Source organism: Episyrphus balteatus, chromosome 2 (assembly GCF_945859705.1).
Source record: "Episyrphus balteatus chromosome 2, idEpiBalt1.1, whole genome shotgun sequence".
NCBI lineage: Eukaryota > Metazoa > Arthropoda > Insecta > Diptera > Syrphidae > Episyrphus > Episyrphus balteatus.
In genome coordinates this window covers 18729089-18747252 of record NC_079135.1, presented here as the reverse complement: position 1 = coordinate 18747252, position 18164 = coordinate 18729089, and the positions used below count along the sequence as shown (strand labels likewise).

Here is an 18164-nt window from a genome sequence, read left to right as displayed (position 1 = left end):
AATTAATGTTCTGCTAACTTGATTTAAAGTTAGCAGAGCAATTACCCGAAAATGCCCTAAACTGCTCGTAGAAAAATCGGGTTTGGTATAATATTTAGGTGCTAATTAAGTGCTCTACGAATCCCAAAAAAAATTTCCAAAAAAAATTTTTTTTCCAAAAATAATTTTTTTTCTGTTATTTTCGAAAAAAATTTTTTTTTTTTTTTTTCAAACTCTCTCAAATAATTAAGTGCTTAACTAATATAAATTAAGTACCCCATTTTCCGAAGAATTTTCTGAGATTTTTCATTAAAAAAAAATATTTTAATTTTTCATACAAATTCGTGTTCTGCTAACTTGAATTTTGATTTTCTCAAAAAATAAATTTTTTTTTGACAAAATTCAAATGGAGTAATTAAGTGCTCGACTAATTTGAATTAAGTACCCCATTTTCCGAAGAATTTTCCGAGATTTTTCATTAAAAAAAAATATTTGCATTTTCCATACAAATTCGTGTTCTGCTAACTTGAATTTTGATTTTCTCAAAAAATAATTTTTTTTTGACAAAATTCAAATGGAGTAATTAAGTGCTCGACTAATTTGAATTAAGTACCCCATTTTCCGAAGAATTTTCCGAGATTTTTCATTAAAAAAAAAATTGTCATTTTCCATACAAATTCGTGTTCTGCTAACTTGAATTTTGATTTTCTCAAAAAATAAATTTTTTTTTGACAAAATTCAAATGGAGTAATTAAGTGCTCGACTAATTTGAATTAAGTACCCCATTTTCCGAAGAATTTTCCGAGATTTTTCAATAAAAAAAAAATATTTTAATTTTTCATACAAATTCGTGTTCTGCTAACTTGAATTTTGATTTTCTCAAAAAATAAATTTTTTTTTGACAAAATTCAAATGGAGTAATTAAGTGCTCGACTAATTTGAATTAAGTACCCCATTTTCGGAAGAATTTTCCGAGATTTTTCATTAAAAAAAAATATTTGCATTTTCCATGCAAATTCGTGTTCTGCTAACTTGAATTTTGATTTTCTCAAAAAATAAATTTTTTTTTGACAAAATTCAAATGGAGTAATTAAGTGCTCGACTAATTTGAATTAAGTACCCCATTTTCCGAAGAATTTTCCGAGATTTTTCATTAAAAAAAAAAATTGTCATTTTCCATACAAATTCGTGTTCTGCTAACTTAAATTTTGATTTTCTCAAAAAATAAATTTTTTTTTGACAAAATTCAAATGGAGTAATTAAGTGCTCGACTAATTTGAATTAAGTACCCCATTTTCGGAAGAATTTTCCGAGATTTTTCATTAAAAAAAATATTTGCATTTTCCATACAAATTCGTGTTCTGCTAACTTGAATTTTGATTTTCTCAAAAAATAAATTTTTTTTTGACAAAATTCAAATGGAGTAATTAAGTGCTCGACTAATTTGAATTAAGTACCCCATTTTCGGAAGAATTTTCCGAGATTTTTCATTAAAAAAAATATTTGCATTTTCCATACAAATTCGTGTTCTGCTAACTTGAATTTTGATTTTCTCAAAAAATAAATTTTTTTTTGACAAAATTCAAATGGAGTAATTAAGTGCTCGACTAATTTGAATTAAGTACCCCCATTTTCCGAAGAATTTTCCGAGATTTTTCATTAAAAAAAAAATTGTCATTTTCCATACAAATTCGTGTTCTGCTAACTTGAATTTTGATTTTCTCAAAAAATAAATTTTTTTTTGACAAAATTCAAATGGAGTAATTAAGTGCTCGACTAATTTGAATTAAGTACCCCCATTTTCCGAAGAATTTTCCGAGATTTTTCAATAAAAAAAAAATTGTCATTTTCCATACAAATTCGTGTTCTGCTAACTTGAATTTTGATTTTCTCAAAAAATAAATTTTTTTTTGACAAAATTCAAATGGAGTAATTAAGTGCTAAAAAATTTATTTTTTGAGAAAATGCAAATATTTTTTTTAATGAAAAATCTCGGAAAATTCTTCGGAAAATGGGGTACTTAATTCAAATTAGTCGAGCACTTAATTACTCCATTTGAATTTTGTCAAAAAAAAATTTATTTTTTGAGAAAATCAAAATTCAAGTTAGCAGAACACGAATTTGTATGGAAAATGCAAATATTTTTTTTTAATGAAAAATCTCGGAAAATTCTTCGGAAAATGGGGTACTTAATTCAAATTAGTCGAGCACTTAATTACTCCATTTGAATTTTGTCAAAAAAAAATTTATTTTTTGAGAAAATCAAAATTCAAGTTAGCAGAACACGAATTTGTATGAAAAATTAAAATATTTTTTTTTTAATGGAAAATCTCGGAAAATTCTTCGGAAAATGGGGGTACTTAATTCAAATTAGTCGAGCACTTAATTACTCCATTTGAATTTTGTCAAAAAAAAAATTATTTTTTGAGAAAATCAAAATTCAAGTTAGCAGAACACGAATTTGTATGGAAAATGCAAATATTTTTTTTTAATGAAAAATCTCGGAAAATTCTTCCGAAAATGGGGTACTTAATTCAAATTAGTCGAGCACTTAATTACTCCATTTGAATTTTGTCAAAAAAAAATTTATTTTTTGAGAAAATCAAAATTTAAGTTAGCAGAACACGAATTTGTATGGAAAATGACAATTTTTTTTTTATTGAAAAATCTCGGAAAATTCTTCGGAAAATGGGGTACTTAATTCAAATTAGTCGAGCACTTAATTACTCCATTTGAATTTTGTCAAAAAAAAATTTATTTTTTGAGAAAATCAAAATTCAAGTTAGCAGAACACGAATTTGTATGGAAAATGACAATTTTTTTTTTAATGAAAAATCTCGGAAAATTCTTCGGAAAATGGGGTACTTAATTCAAATTAGTCGAGCACTTAATTACTCCATTTGAATTTTGTCAAAAAAAAATTTATTTTTTGAGAAAATCAAAATTCAAGTTAGCAGAACACGAATTTGTATGGAAAATGCAAATATTTTTTTTAATGAAAAATCTCGGAAAATTCTTCCGAAAATGGGGTACTTAATTCAAATTAGTCGAGCACTTAATTACTCCATTTGAATTTTGTCAAAAAAAAATTTATTTTTTGAGAAAATCAAAATTCAAGTTAGCAGAACACGAATTTGTATGGAAAATGCAAATATTTTTTTTTAATGAAAAATCTCGGAAAATTCTTCCGAAAATGGGGTACTTAATTCAAATTAGTCGAGCACTTAATTACTCCATTTGAATTTTGTCAAAAAAAAATTTATTTTTTGAGAAAATCAAAATTCAAGTTAGCAGAACACGAATTTGTATGAAAAATTAAAATATTTTTTTTTAAAGGAAAATTTCGGAAAATTCTTCGGAAAATGGGGTACTTAATTCAAATTAGTCGAGCACTTAATTACTCCATTTGAATTTTGTCAAAAAAAATTTATTTTTTGAGAAAATGCAAATATTTTTTTTAATGAAAAATCTCGGAAAATTCTTCGGAAAATGGGGTACTTAATTCAAATTAGTCGAGCACTTAATTACTCCATTTGAATTTTGTCAAAAAAAATTTATTTTTTGAGAAAATCAAAATTCAAGTTAGCAGAACACGAATTTGTATGGAAAATGCAAATATTTTTTTTTAATGAAAAATCTCGGAAAATTCTTCGGAAAATGGGGTACTTAATTCAAATTAGTCGAGCACTTAATTACTCCATTTGAATTTTGTCAAAAAAAAATTTATTTTTTGAGAAAATCAAAATTTAAGTTAGCAGAACACGAATTTGTATGGAAAATGACAATTTTTTTTTTATTGAAAAATCTCGGAAAATTCTTCGGAAAATGGGGTTTAGTCGAGCACTTAATTACTCCATTTGAATTTTGTCAAAAAAAAATTTATTTTTTGAGAAAATCAAAATTCAAGTTAGCAGAACACGAATTTGTATGGAAAATGCAAATATTTTTTTTTAATGAAAAATCTCGGAAAATTCTTCCGAAAATGGGGTACTTAATTCAAATTAGTCGAGCACTTAATTACTCCATTTGAATTTTGTCAAAAAAAAATTTATTTTTTGAAAAAATCAAAATTCAAGTTAGCAGAACACGAATTTGTATGAAAAATTAAAATATTTTTTTTTTATTGAAAAATCTCGGAAAATTCTTCGGAAAATGGGGTACTTAATTCAAATTAGTCGAGCACTTAATTACTCCATTTGAATTTTGTCAAAAAAAAATTTATTTTTTGAGAAAATCAAAATTCAAGTTAGCAGAACACGAATTTGTATGAAAAATTAAAATATTTTTTTTTTAATGGAAAATCTCGGAAAATTCTTCGGAAAATGGGGTACTTAATTCAAATTAGTCGAGCACTTAATTACTCCATTTGAATTTTGTCAAAAAAAAAATTTATTTTTTGAGAAAATCAAAATTTAAGTTAGCAGAACACGAATTTGTATGGAAAATGACAATTTTTTTTTTTTTTAATCTCGGAAAATTCTTCGGAAAATGGAGCACTTAATTCAAATTAGTGGAGCACTTAATTATTCAATTCGAATTTTGTCGAAAAAAGTGGAATTTTTTGAAAAAATCAAAATTCAAGTTAGCAGAACATGAATTTGTATGGAAAATGAAAATATTTTTTTTTTAATGGAAAATCTCGGAAAATTCTTCGGAAAATGGGGTACTTAATTCAAATTAGTCGAGCACTTAATTACTCCATTTGAATTTTGTCAAAAAAAAAATTTATTTTTTGAGAAAATCAAAATTTAAGTTAGCAGAACACGAATTTGTATGGAAAATGACAATTTTTTTTTTTTTTTTAATCTCGGAAAATTCTTCGGAAAATGGAGCACTTAATTCAAATTAGTGGAGCACTTAATTATTCAATTCGAATTTTGTCGAAAAAAGTGGAATTTTTTGAAAAAATCAAAATTCAAGTTAGCAGAACATGAATTTGTATGGAAAATTAAAATATTTTTTTTTTAATGGAAAATCTCGGAAAATTCTTCGGAAAATGGGGTACTTAATTCAAATTAGTCGAGCACTTAATTACTCCATTTGAATTTTGTCAAAAAAAAAATTTATTTTTTGAGAAAATCAAAATTTAAGTTAGCAGAACACGAATTTGTATGGAAAATGACAATTTTTTTTTTTTTTAATCTCGGAAAATTCTTCGGAAAATGGAGCACTTAATTCAAATTAGTGGAGCACTTAATTATTTAATTCGAATTTTGTCGAAAAAAGTGGAATTTTTTGAAAAAATCAAAATTCAAGTTAGCAGAACATGAATTTGTATGGAAAATGAAAATATTTTTTTTTTAATGGAAAATCTCGGAAAATTCTTCGGAAAATGGGGTACTTAATTCAAATTAGTCGAGCACTTAATTACTCCATTTGAATTTTGTCAAAAAAAAATTTATTTTTTGAGAAAATCAAAATTTAAGTTAGCAGAACACGAATTTGTATTGAAAATGACAATTTTTTTTTTTTTTTTAATCTCGGAAAATTCTTCGGAAAATGGAGCACTTAATTCAAATTAGTGGAGCACTTAATTATTCAATTCGAATTTTGTCGAAAAAAGTGGAATTTTTTGAAAAAATCAAAATTCAAGTTAGCAGAACATGAATTTGTATGGAAAATGAAAATATTTTTTTTTTAATGGAAAATCTCGGAAAATTCTTCGGAAAATGGGGTACTTAATTCAAATTAGTCGAGCACTTAATTACTCCATTTGAATTTTGTCAAAAAAAAAATTTATTTTTTGAGAAAATCAAAATTTAAGTTAGCAGAACACGAATTTGTATGAAAAATTAAAATATTTTTTTTTTAATGGAAAATCTCGGAAAATTCTTCGGAAAATGGGGTACTTAATTCAAATTAGTCGAGCACTTAATTACTCCATTTGAATTTTGTCAAAAAAAAAATTTATTTTTTGAGAAAATCAAAATTTAAGTTAGCAGAACACGAATTTGTATGAAAAATTAAAATATTTTTTTTTTAATGGAAAATCTCGGAAAATTCTTCGGAAAATGGGGTACTTAATTCAAATTAGTCGAGCACTTAATTCCATTTGAATTTTGTCAAAAAAAATTTATTTTTTGAGAAAATGCAAATATTTTTTTTAATGAAAAATCTCGGAAAATTCTTCGGAAAATGGGGTACTTAATTCAAATTAGTCGAGCACTTAATTACTCCATTTGAATTTTGTCAAAAAAAAATTTATTTTTTGAGAAAATCAAAATTCAAGTTAGCAGAACACGAATTTGTATGGAAAATGCAAATATTTTTTTTTAATGAAAAATCTCGGAAAATTCTTCCGAAAATGGGGTACTTAATTCAAATTAGTCGAGCACTTAATTACTCCATTTGAATTTTGTCAAAAAAAAATTTATTTTTTGAGAAAATCAAAATTTAAGTTAGCAGAACACGAATTTGTATGGAAAATGACAATTTTTTTTTTTAATGAAAAATCTCGGAAAATTCTTCGGAAAATGGGGTACTTAATTCAAATTAGTCGAGCACTTAATTACTCCATTTGAATTTTGTCAAAAAAAAATTTATTTTTTGAGAAAATCAAAATTCAAGTTAGCAGAACACGAATTTGTATGGAAAATGCAAATATTTTTTTTTAATGAAAAATCTCGGAAAATTCTTCCGAAAATGGGGTACTTAATTCAAATTAGTCGAGCACTTAATTACTCCATTTGAATTTTGTCAAAAAAAATTTATTTTTTGAGAAAATCAAAATTCAAGTTAGCAGAACACGAATTTGTATGAAAAATTAAAATATTTTTTTTTAATGAAAAATCTCGGAAAATTCTTCGGAAAATGGAGCACTTAATTCAAATTAGTCGAGCACTTAATTATTCAATTCGAATTTTGTCGAAAAAGTGGAATTTTTTGAAAAAATCAAAATTCAAGTTAGCAGAACATGAATTTGTATGGAAAATGAAAATATTTTTTTTTTAATGGAAAATCTCGGAAAATTCTTCGGAAAATGGGGTACTTAATTCAAATTAGTCGAGCACTTAATTACTCCATTTGAATTTTGTCAAAAAAAAATTTATTTTTTGAGAAAATCAAAATTCAAGTTAGCAGAACACGAATTTGTATGAAAAATTAAAATATTTTTTTTTTAATGGAAAATCTCGGAAAATTCTTCGGAAAATGGGGTACTTAATTCAAATTAGGCGAGCACTTAATTACTCCATTTGAATTTTGTCAAAAAAAAATTTATTTTTTGAGAAAATCAAAATTTAAGTTAGCAGAACACGAATTTGTATGGAAAATGACAATTTTTTTTTTAATGAAAAATCTCGGAAAATTCTTCGGAAAATGGGGTACTTAATTCAAATTAGTCGAGCACTTAATTACTCCATTTGAATTTTGTCAAAAAAAAAATTATTTTTTGAGAAAATCAAAATTCAAGTTAGCAGAACACGAATTTGTATGGAAAATGCAAATATTTTTTTTTAATGAAAAATCTCGGAAAATTCTTCCGAAAATGGGGTACTTAATTCAAATTAGTCGAGCACTTAATTACTCCATTTGAATTTTGTCAAAAAAAAATTTATTTTTTGAGAAAATCAAAATTTAAGTTAGCAGAACACGAATTTGTATGGAAAATGACAATTTTTTTTTAATGAAAAATCTCGGAAAATTCTTCGGAAAATGGGGTACTTAATTCAAATTAGTCGAGCACTTAATTACTCCATTTGAATTTTGTCAAAAAAAAATTATTTTTTGAGAAAATCAAAATTCAAGTTAGCAGAACACGAATTTGTATGGAAAATGCAAATATTTTTTTTTAATGAAAAATCTCGGAAAATTCTTCCGAAAATGGGGTACTTAATTCAAATTAGTCGAGCACTTAATTACTCCATTTGAATTTTGTCAAAAAAAAAATTATTTTTTGAGAAAATCAAAATTCAAGTTAGCAGAACACGAATTTGTATGAAAAATTAAAATATTTTTTTTTAATGAAAAATCTCGGAAAATTCTTCGGAAAATGGAGCACTTAATTCAAATTAGTCGAGCACTTAATTATTCAATTCGAATTTTGTCGAAAAAAGTGGAATTTTTTGAAAAAATCAAAATTCAAGTTAGCAGAACATGAATTTGTATGGAAAATGAAAATATTTTTTTTTTAATGGAAAATCTCGGAAAATTCTTCGGAAAATGGGGTACTTAATTCAAATTAGTCGAGCACTTAATTACTCCATTTGAATTTTGTCAAAAAAAAATTTATTTTTTGAGAAAATCAAAATTCAAGTTAGCAGAACACGAATTTGTATGAAAAATTAAAATATTTTTTTTTAATGAAAAATCTCGGAAAATTCTTCGGAAAATGGGGTACTTAACTTATATTAGTTAAGCACTTAATTATTTGAGAGAGTTTGAAAAAAAAAAAAAATTTTTTTTCGAAAATAACAGAAAAAAAATTATTTTTGGAAAAAAAATTTTTTTTGGAAATTTTTTTTGGGATTCGTAGAGCACTTAATTAGCACCTAAATATTATACCAAACCCGATTTTTCTACGAGCAGTTTAGGGCATTTTCGGGTAATTGCTCTGCTAACTTTAAATCAAGTTAGCAGAACATTAATTTTCTCCAAAAGTAGTGGAGCACTTAATTTAATTTTGGGGCACTTAATTAGCACTTAATAAGCACTAAAAGATCCAATAACAAAACATATGTTCTGCTGACCTTGCTCTGCTAACTTGAGAGACATTATTCATTCATGTGCTTTGTGAACTTATAATATATAATGCATTAAGAATTAACTTTGTTTGTTTGCTACGGTCGCGTTGGCACAATGTGCAAGGATTCAATGAAAACAAAAATGAAAGAATTTCAACGTTTAAAAGCAGTATTTAACGGTTTTCCCACTTAAGGTACTTTTTTACTTTTCTCGCTTATTTTGACGTCACTGTATTTTATTCGACTAGCCAAGTGGTAAAATTTTTATAAAACTTTTTAATAAAGTATAAATTTTGTCTGCAAATCCTACCTATCGTCAAATATAAAAATTTACAAAAATCCGCTGTAATCACAGAATAAATGTGTCTCAACATGACATGGGTTGAAATATGCATTAAATTAAATTGGTTCAGTGATTTCAATGTAAACATGGATAATTGAAATTCCGTATGTTTACTTTATCTGGAACTATATACAGTTGTGTTCAAAATAATAGTAGTGCCTGCAACAAAATAACACTTGTTATATTTACGGTGCTTCTATGGTTAAAAATTTAATTTCTTTGATGTCAAAGTTTGTAACGGTCAATTACTAATAAATGTATCGTAATTTTAAAGTGAAAAAGAAGGTGCCAAATCATTTATCAATGATTTTTGGTTGTTCTTTCGAATTTGACCTGTTCAAAATAATAGTAGTTAAAGTTATTTTTTAAGAATTTAAAAGCGGTTTATAACTTAGAATATTTATTTTTGGTTTAAAAGTAAGTACTCATATAATTTGAATAATTTTTCAACAAAAAACGATTTGTTTCGGTTTTAATCTATTTAAAGTTCGAAGAGCAAAACACTGCAGTTCGGATAACGGAAACTTATACGAAAGCTGCTTGAAGAAGGGAAAACCTACTTGGAAATTCAAGTTTATATTAGGATGCTCCCCTACTATGGTAGCCAATGCAATAAAGTCAACGAAAGACCCGAAACGCGCGGTAGAAAAAGAAAAAAGACCGCCGTAGATGACAGGAGTAATGTCCAGACGAGCAAAGTTGAGCCTTCTGCATCGTTGTTTCACATCCAGAAGGCTTTAAGCCTGGATTACAGTGCAGTGAAAATTCGGAGGCGAATGTTAAACACTAATTTGTACGCTTGAAGTCCACGAAAAGTTCCGCTGTTAACAAAGAAATATGTTTAAATTCTTAAATTTTCGACCCTCCATGTTTAACTGTTTCCGTCGTATACTTTGGAACATATTCCGTATTGGGTGGACGTCGGACGTATTCTGGAGATCCAGTACCACCAAAGGGGACAAATATGCTCTCATCAGTAAACAATATGTTACGCCATTACTTTGCTGGCCAGTTTATGTGGTCTTTTACAAACTGGATACGCTTTTTAACATGTTTCGCTGAACTTTTTGTGGACTTCAAGCGTACAAATTAGTGTTTAACATTCGCCTCCGAATTTTCACTGCACTGTAATCCAGGCTTAAAGCCTTCTGGATGTGAAACAACGATGCAGAAGGCTCAACTTTGCTCGTCTGGACATTACTCCTGTCATCTACGGCGGTCTTTTTTCTTCTTCTACCGCGCGTTTCGGGTTATTCGTTGACTTTATTGCATTGGCTACCATTGTAGGGGAGCATCCTAATATAAACTTGAATTTCCAAGTAGGTTTTCCCTTCTTCAAGCAGCTTTCGTATAAGTTTCCGTTATCCGAACTGCAGTGTTTTGCTCTTCGAACTTTAAATAGATTAAAACCGAAACAAATCGTTTTTTGTTGAAAAATTATTCAAATTATATGAGTACTTACTTTTACACCAAAAATAAATATTCTAAGTTATAAACCGCTTTTAAATTCTTAAAAAATAACTTTAACTACTATTATTTTGAACAGGTCAAATTCGAAAGAACAACCAAAAATCATTGATAAATGATTTGGCACCTTCTTTTTCACTTTAAAATTACGATACATTTATTAGTAATTGACCGTTACAAACTTTGACATCAAAGAAATTAAATTTTTAACCATAGAAGCACCGTAAATATAACAAATGTTATTTTGTTGCAGGCACTACTATTATTTTGAACACAGCTGTACTTAACCTTTCAAACGTTATAATTTTTGTTTCTAATATCTCAATTCAACATAAAACCAAAAAAAAAAAAAGAAAAACAGATTTTAATGTTTGCCTTCTATTACACTTTTGTTGATATTTGTTTAAACGTGTAATCGTTGCATATTGAGCATTTTGACAACTGAATTATGCTCTAATTAATAAAATACATTATGAATTTCTTAAAGTTTAACAATACAAACAAAAAACAACCAAGCTCCCTCTTACTAGTCTCATTTTCTGTTCATATTATAAGTATTTTATTATAACCGCAAATGATGCATAAACATAAAAGAAAATAAAAATCAATGGATGAATGAATAATAATGTAGACTGTATTTTATAGTGTTATCATTATCATCGTCATCCTGCTTGAACAATAGATTTTCACAATCACCACATTACCATGAATAATGTCGTGTTATTTTCAGAAAGCAAATAAAAAATGAAAAAAAAAAAAAAAAAAATTCGTTCCACCTCTACCACAACCCTTTTTATGCGCATTGAACTTTGATTGAATATATAAAATCAAAACCAAACCATATATGTATGTATACAGAACATTAACCGCTTATTAGATATTTTAATCATCTGCCAAATCATTTCGAAACTAATAATGCATATTCAATGTATATTATACATACATTTGTACATATTCATTGTATGATATAGACTTTCTACTATTGTAGATTATAGTAAAGGGTGTTTTTTTCTTAGCAGGAAAAAAAATTGAGTTCGAAAAAAGGGCGTGAAAATTTCGATGGAATGATATTTTAAAACTTGACTGGCATTTAATTTCGAAATTTTATTTCAGGAAAAAATGATAACTTCAAACAGATACGCCTTCTGTCTGTTAATTTTTGAACCAATTTATGTGGTTTAAGACCTATAAAAATATGAAACAAATCAGAAGTTATCTTGTGGTGAATTGTCAAAATTATAAAGCTAGTGTCAAATATTTAAAAAAAGAGAAAAAATCATTTACCATCTGACAAGAATCAGTGACAATTATTATGTCACCAAAATAAAAAAAACCACCCTTTATATTGTAGATAAATAAAACCAAAATATTCATAAAAATAAAAAAAACTAACAACCAATTAATTGCTTCGACATTTTTTGTGTCTACAAGTTTTTCATCAACAATTTTCTTTTTTTTTTTTTTCTCCGATTTAGGTCCGATGATCAGGAGTACACAACGTGATACGGGAAAATATCAATTACATTTAGGTAAACAACTAAAAAAAACTAACTTTAAACAAATCCAAAAAAAAAAAATTGTGTCTGTGTATATAAATATACTTTAGTAAATAGTAGAGATTTGAAGTACCTATATAATAATAATTGTCTTGTCTGCACTGCCTAAATGTTTTTTTTTTTTTATTTAATTTTTATTTTGCGTACTACAGCTTAATATTTTATTGCACTGTGTTTTGCAAAAATACATATTTATGTACCATACACAACCTACAACAATAAGCTGATTAAAATGCTTTTCCTTGAGCTAGAATTTTAAATTGAGAGCTTGTGTGTGTTTTATTATTAAGGGTATTTTATGTCGCTTCATATACTTAGTTTTGTGTATAGTGTTGTAGTTAAGTGAAAGCACATAAGTTATTGTTCGGTACTTGGTAGTTAGTTTATTTTTTTTTTTATGTCCAGTAAAATTGCAATTTGACTTCGAAAACATTCGAACCAAGTAAGCTTTTCTTTATTTTGATGCCTTATAAAGTAAATATATCAAATGTATATTAACCTTAGTTTGAACTTTAAAAAGGGGTGAGTTCTTTTACATTCTGCTTAAAAATATTTCACTTGTAAAGCAAAGTACCTACCTACTTATATTAAAAAAACATGTTGCAATCCTTCAAAAAAAAAAAAAAAAGAAAAATAAATTCAAACACTCTTCTTCATTGTTGTTATAGAAGAATTCCAATTTTTTGGGAATTCAATAAGAAGCTGGTGACCGAAAAATTTTAGGTATTATGACGATGTCGTGAAGATTTTTCAAGAATTAAAAAGGTTTAATTTTGTAATTTAATTCCTTAAAATGTTTGTCAGATCAAACTCAATCTAACTTATTTTTGGTCACGAAGAAATGAAAATTCCATCAGCAATAATCTAATGTAGTTAGATATGTATCAGTTTCAAATAAAAAAAAAATATATTTTATAGCGAATAGAGAGAAATAATGGCGAAAAGTTATAGAAAATTAATAAAAACTTTGACCAAAAATTGTAGCTATAGAAATGGTGATAAAAAATAAAATGCACGACTGGGTCGCACGAACTTGCTCTTAGAGTTCAAGTTGCTTAGGTTTTTAAGACTTTTTATATAGAAACTTAGGAAATGTAGGTATATTAAAAAAAAAAAATAAAATTCATTTTTCAAAAAAATAAAACAATATCTGAAATCAAATCGCCCCAAAAAAAGCAAGTACGCAGTTTTATTTGATATATTAAGGTGCATTTTTAGAAAAAAAAATTTCAAAATCGTTAGAGCCGTTTTAAAAAAAAAACTAATTTTTTATAAATAATTTTTTGAAAAAAAAGTTTTAAAATAAAATTGGTATGCCATTTTGTAGAAATCACTAATCAACATCTAAAAACAAAATTTCAAAAAAATTCAATGTCCCGTTTTCGAAAATTTGAGTTTTCAAAAAAAAAAAAAAATTTCTTAAATTTTTTTAAAAATCCAAAAATTATTTTTTTCAAAATTTTATTTTTGGCTTATATTTAAAGTATATAAATGTTTTTGTTTAAAAAATTTCGTTGAAATACAGTAAGCAGTTTTGCAGAAAATCCGATTTGAAAAAAGCGATCTTATGGCAGGTACCGTTAATATTGATTTTCAAAAAATTTTTTTTTCTTCAAAAGATAGACCTCTTTTAAAAACTATCATTTGAATTTTTTTAACAAAAACGTTGGAGCCGTTTTCGTGAAATTAAACTTTTCCGAAATTTTTGTATGACAGGTACCCTTATTTTTGGACCAAAAAAATTAATTCCAAAAACCCCTCTGGAGAGCCTCCAAAAAATGCTACATACCAAGTTTGAAGTCAATCGGTCCATCCGTTCAGGCTGTAGCTCCTTATACAGACAGACTAACAGACAGACGGACTTCCGGGACCTTTTTTTTTGGCATTCTCTACCATCGTAATGTCATGAAAAAATGTTATCTCAACTTTTTTTTTTGTATACGAATGCATAACTTGATATATATTTCCTATATCGCAAGTAAAAAAACAGATTTGGGGATCCTGCTTCGATAAATTTGTTCAAAGCGCCATCTACCTATGACAAAATACCGATGATGGTACCTAATTGGCACATTTTTTCGATTTTTAACTCATATAAACATTTTTTGAGTTACCCTGACTCCCAATTTAGAACTGTCAGAAGTTATAAAAAAGTTTGTTATCGCCCCGACACATCGAGTTCATATCAGCGTCGAATAAATAAATAATAAATAAATGCCCATAATTAATTTATCATGAAAGTAAGAATTCAAAAGATTTAATAAAAATTAATAGGGTTCTAAGGGTGTTCTGTTCAATCTTAAATCTAAAAAAAATGTTAAACTTACAGGATGAATAGTTCAGTCATTGGGGAAAAATCTGAAAAAAGTTGTGACGTCAGCAAAGTTTGGATGCAGCAGGTATTGAAGAGGGATTAGTTCTGTGCACAAATCTCGATTTGCGTATTGTTTTGTCCCACAATTAAAAAAAAAAAAACAATTTTTTTATCCGTCATTTTAAAAAACACAAAAGTCTCAATATCTAGAGAAAGATTTATCGCATCGAAAATTAGCAGGAACCTTTCTAATTGGAAATAAAATTAAAATTAAATTTGGCGCTTACGATAATTTGGCGGGAAGGGCTCGATATTATGTACATAATTTTGTATGGGGCTTATACTTTCAGAGTAACAGCACTGCAAATTGTGTGTTTTTTTATGTCTGTAAAAATTTTGTGGAAATCAACTAAAAAATGATTCCTCAAACTCTGAATTAAAACTCCTTTATGAAAATAATGTACATATGTATAAAAAAAAGAAAGATATATGGAATAATCCTTGATTAGAAGATAATCGACTGTGAACAAACTGGCCCTTAATGTCAGCACTCCTAAAAACTAAAAACTGAACTAAATGTCAATGATAAAAAAAAAAACATATTTGCTCGACAATAACACAAACAACATAAATTTATTTGTATGTATTCAAATAGAAGCTCTTTTGAGTTGTTTGTGTGCACATTTTAAATTATCAAAGTCCTTCAAATTGTTTTTGGTTTTTTTTTTTACAAAAAAGGTGCTTTCCCATAAATTTTGCAGACTTAAAAATTATTTACAAACAATAAACAATTTTTAATAAAAATTTCCCTTTTAACACTACTTACTTAATCCTACGTTGTGTGCGTAGTTAAAAAAGAGTTTCAATTAAACTTGTTGGCACTTTAATTTCATTGAATGGCTTGAGCTCTCGTAAAACATAATTAAAGGCCAATAGTCATAAACTTTTACACAAATGGCTTAAATGTATTTGCTATGTATAGGGTGTTGGAAGTATATTTATTATTTTTTAAATAACAGGTGTGTAGACATTGCATAATTAATATAAAATTATATACGAGTAGGTTTACCAGAAAACTTCAACTTCAATGAGTGTATAATTTGAACACAATGAATTAAAGTCGAAAACGATTAAAGAGTCGTATGGAGCGGATAGCTAAATATATATTTTTTTCTAATGTAATAACAAAACACAAAAAAAAACTTACTATCTTTGTTTAAATTCTTTTTTATCATATTTTCTACAGATTAAGTAGAAGGGACAGTTTTCAATACAAAATATTACATAAAATAATTCCTTAAAGCCAGAAATCATTTTTTAAATTTCTTACTTACGGCCATATTATTCACTCTAGATTAAGTTTGGATTAAAGTTAATTTTAAATCCAATCCATTAAATCTGAATTACATAAATCCAAGGATTTAATTTTTTGTTCATATTATTCACTCAAAAAAATTATGTGATTATTCAATATAATTTGCATCTATCTTTATTTTTCCTATTCAAAATACTTATTTAAACAACTGAACACTGTGAAAATTAATTTTACATCTGGATTTATAAAGTTAAACAGACCTCCAGAGAGCAGTTTAAATTTGTTTGGATTTAACGAGATTGGATTTAAAAAATTGGATTTAAGATTGGAATTAAGATTGAATTTAAGTACCTAGTGAATATTATGGAATTGGATTTATTTTTGACATTTGACATTATTTACATCCAGATGTATTTTTTAAACTAGTGAATAATATGGCCGTTAATTATGTTGTTTCGAAAAAAAGAACGAAAAATTCTTTGTTTAAACTGATTTTTAAATAAAAACCCGTAAACGCAATTGTTCATTATTTGGTTATCAAAAAGTTATAAGTTTTAACGCAGATCAGTTTTTTTTCTTAGTAGACTGTCAATAATCCCAAATCGTTTTAACCGACTCCACCCTTGAATTTATATAAAATAAACCCTGATAAACTGTTAGATTATCCCCATTTTTTTTTTGTTTAAACCTAAATACTTGCTTAGTTACAACAAACCCCATTGTTTTTTGCACCCAACAGATAAGCAAAAAAATTAAATCGTTTGCTCTCTTTTTTAGTTTTTGCAAAAAAAAATCTTATAATCATAAGAAATAGGTTATCTCTTACCACGAATAGAATATTACAAAAATCTCTCTGTTTTCACTTGCACTTGAACCGGATTACAAATAAATTCAAATCCTTATGTTTTCTAAAGACTTTTAAGTTGTTTTTTTTTTTTTTTTTTGTCTTTCTTTTTTTCTACTTGTTTAAGCAAAGCGAAACAGAATAAATGTAGAAGACACAAAATAGTGTTTAGTTAGAAATTCTAGTTATTTTTTCCGCTGGATTTTTTTTACATGACATTTGCTTATCTTGAGCAGCATTCGTTTTTAGTTTTATTTTTTTTTTTGTTCAAAATCTAGATGATACAGAAGAAAGGAAAGCATTATCCTCATTTAAATTCACTGCAGTGAAAATACAAAACAATACAGGAATGAAGAAAAAAAAAAACTTTAGCGTTACATCGTAAAAGTTGTCCTCAAATAAAAAGTGGCGGATTAGCCAAGTGTAAACTTTTTGGTGGTTTTTGGTGATACAAGTATAGGGCGATTTTGGAAACAGACAAGGGGACAGTTTTGCAGTCGATGCCCAACAAAATGGAAATGGGGACTGTTTTAGTGATGAAGTTCGATTTGTATAGTTTTTGACAAATCGGATATTCCAAAGTAACGCAGAATACATAAAGCCGCTTGCTATCCATTTTATCTCGCTAAAGAAACAAGCTATTTTCTTGAAATTTGCGGAGTCTAAGGGGCTCATCATAGAGTTGATGTCCTAGCAGGTTCACGAAAAACTAATTAATTGTAGCCAAGAAAAGTACGGTAACGAAAAATAACGTACGCGTTACCTTCTTTTTTCTTTGAATAATTTGGTTACGTTTTATTAGTTTTTCGTGAAAAATTTAGGACAGCAACTTTATGATGGGCCCTCATCAAATTTCAAAAAAAAAAAAAATAGATTGCCTCTGCAAACGAGACTTTGGAATGGTCGAACTTCTAAATTAAAGCTTATTATCAGATTACAAAATTGAGTGATTTAATTCAGGGTTAACGCCACCCGCAATCCAACCCTGTCAATTTGAAAGCAACAGTTTAATGCCAAAAAAATATAAAAATAGTTTCCATCGTTGCAACCCGCATTAAAATGTTGTAGGCAACAAAAACGATTAGAGCAATAAGCTTATCATGACACCAATAAAAAGGTTTTGGGGTAACAGCAGCAGCAGCAGCAGCGGTTTCAACTTTGAATGCAAAAATTTCGTTCTATGGTAAATGAACAAAACCAAATTATTTCATAGAACTTTTTTCTACCACTTAACTTTTAGAAACTTTTGCTATGTGTTTTTTTTTATGAAATATCACAAATGGACAAACCATATTCAAAGTCAAAAAAATATAAAACAAAAAACGAAAATAACTCAAATAAAAGAAGAAGAAAAAACTTTTGCACTTAAGAAAAGACTTTTTCGGTTGAAATTTGAATACAAAGTACATATTTGCTTAAGTCAGTAAAGGATTCGAATTTTAATTAAAAATAAATAATCTTTTGTATAAGACCATAGTGCATCTATAATAATATTGAGTGTACATCATATTGCGGAGGAAATGTCTGTCAAGTTTATTTTCGTTGTTTTTTGAAAGAAACAAAAAAAAAAACCCATGTTGACAGTTTGTGGTAAGGGCGCTAATTTACATTTCCTCTCTTTTTACTTTCTACAAAAGAAAATGCAAAAACAGTTTCAAAATTTTA

General features: G+C 27.0%; 1 protein-coding gene across 3 annotated transcripts in view; it reads left to right on the top strand.

Annotated features, from left to right (window-relative positions):
* Positions 1-18164, top strand: part of LOC129912549 (tyrosine-protein kinase Abl) — an 86391-nt gene that overhangs the window by 55095 nt on the left and 13132 nt on the right. For 2 of the 3 annotated variants that reach the window (XM_055990843.1, XM_055990845.1), the window contains exon 2: positions 11946-11999. The exons of the other annotated variant lie outside the window; for it this stretch is intronic. In XM_055990843.1, the coding sequence (XP_055846818.1) occupies positions 11946-11999 (54 nt within the window). The remainder of the gene's footprint in view (positions 1-11945; positions 12000-18164) is intronic. 3 annotated transcript variants of the gene reach the window in all.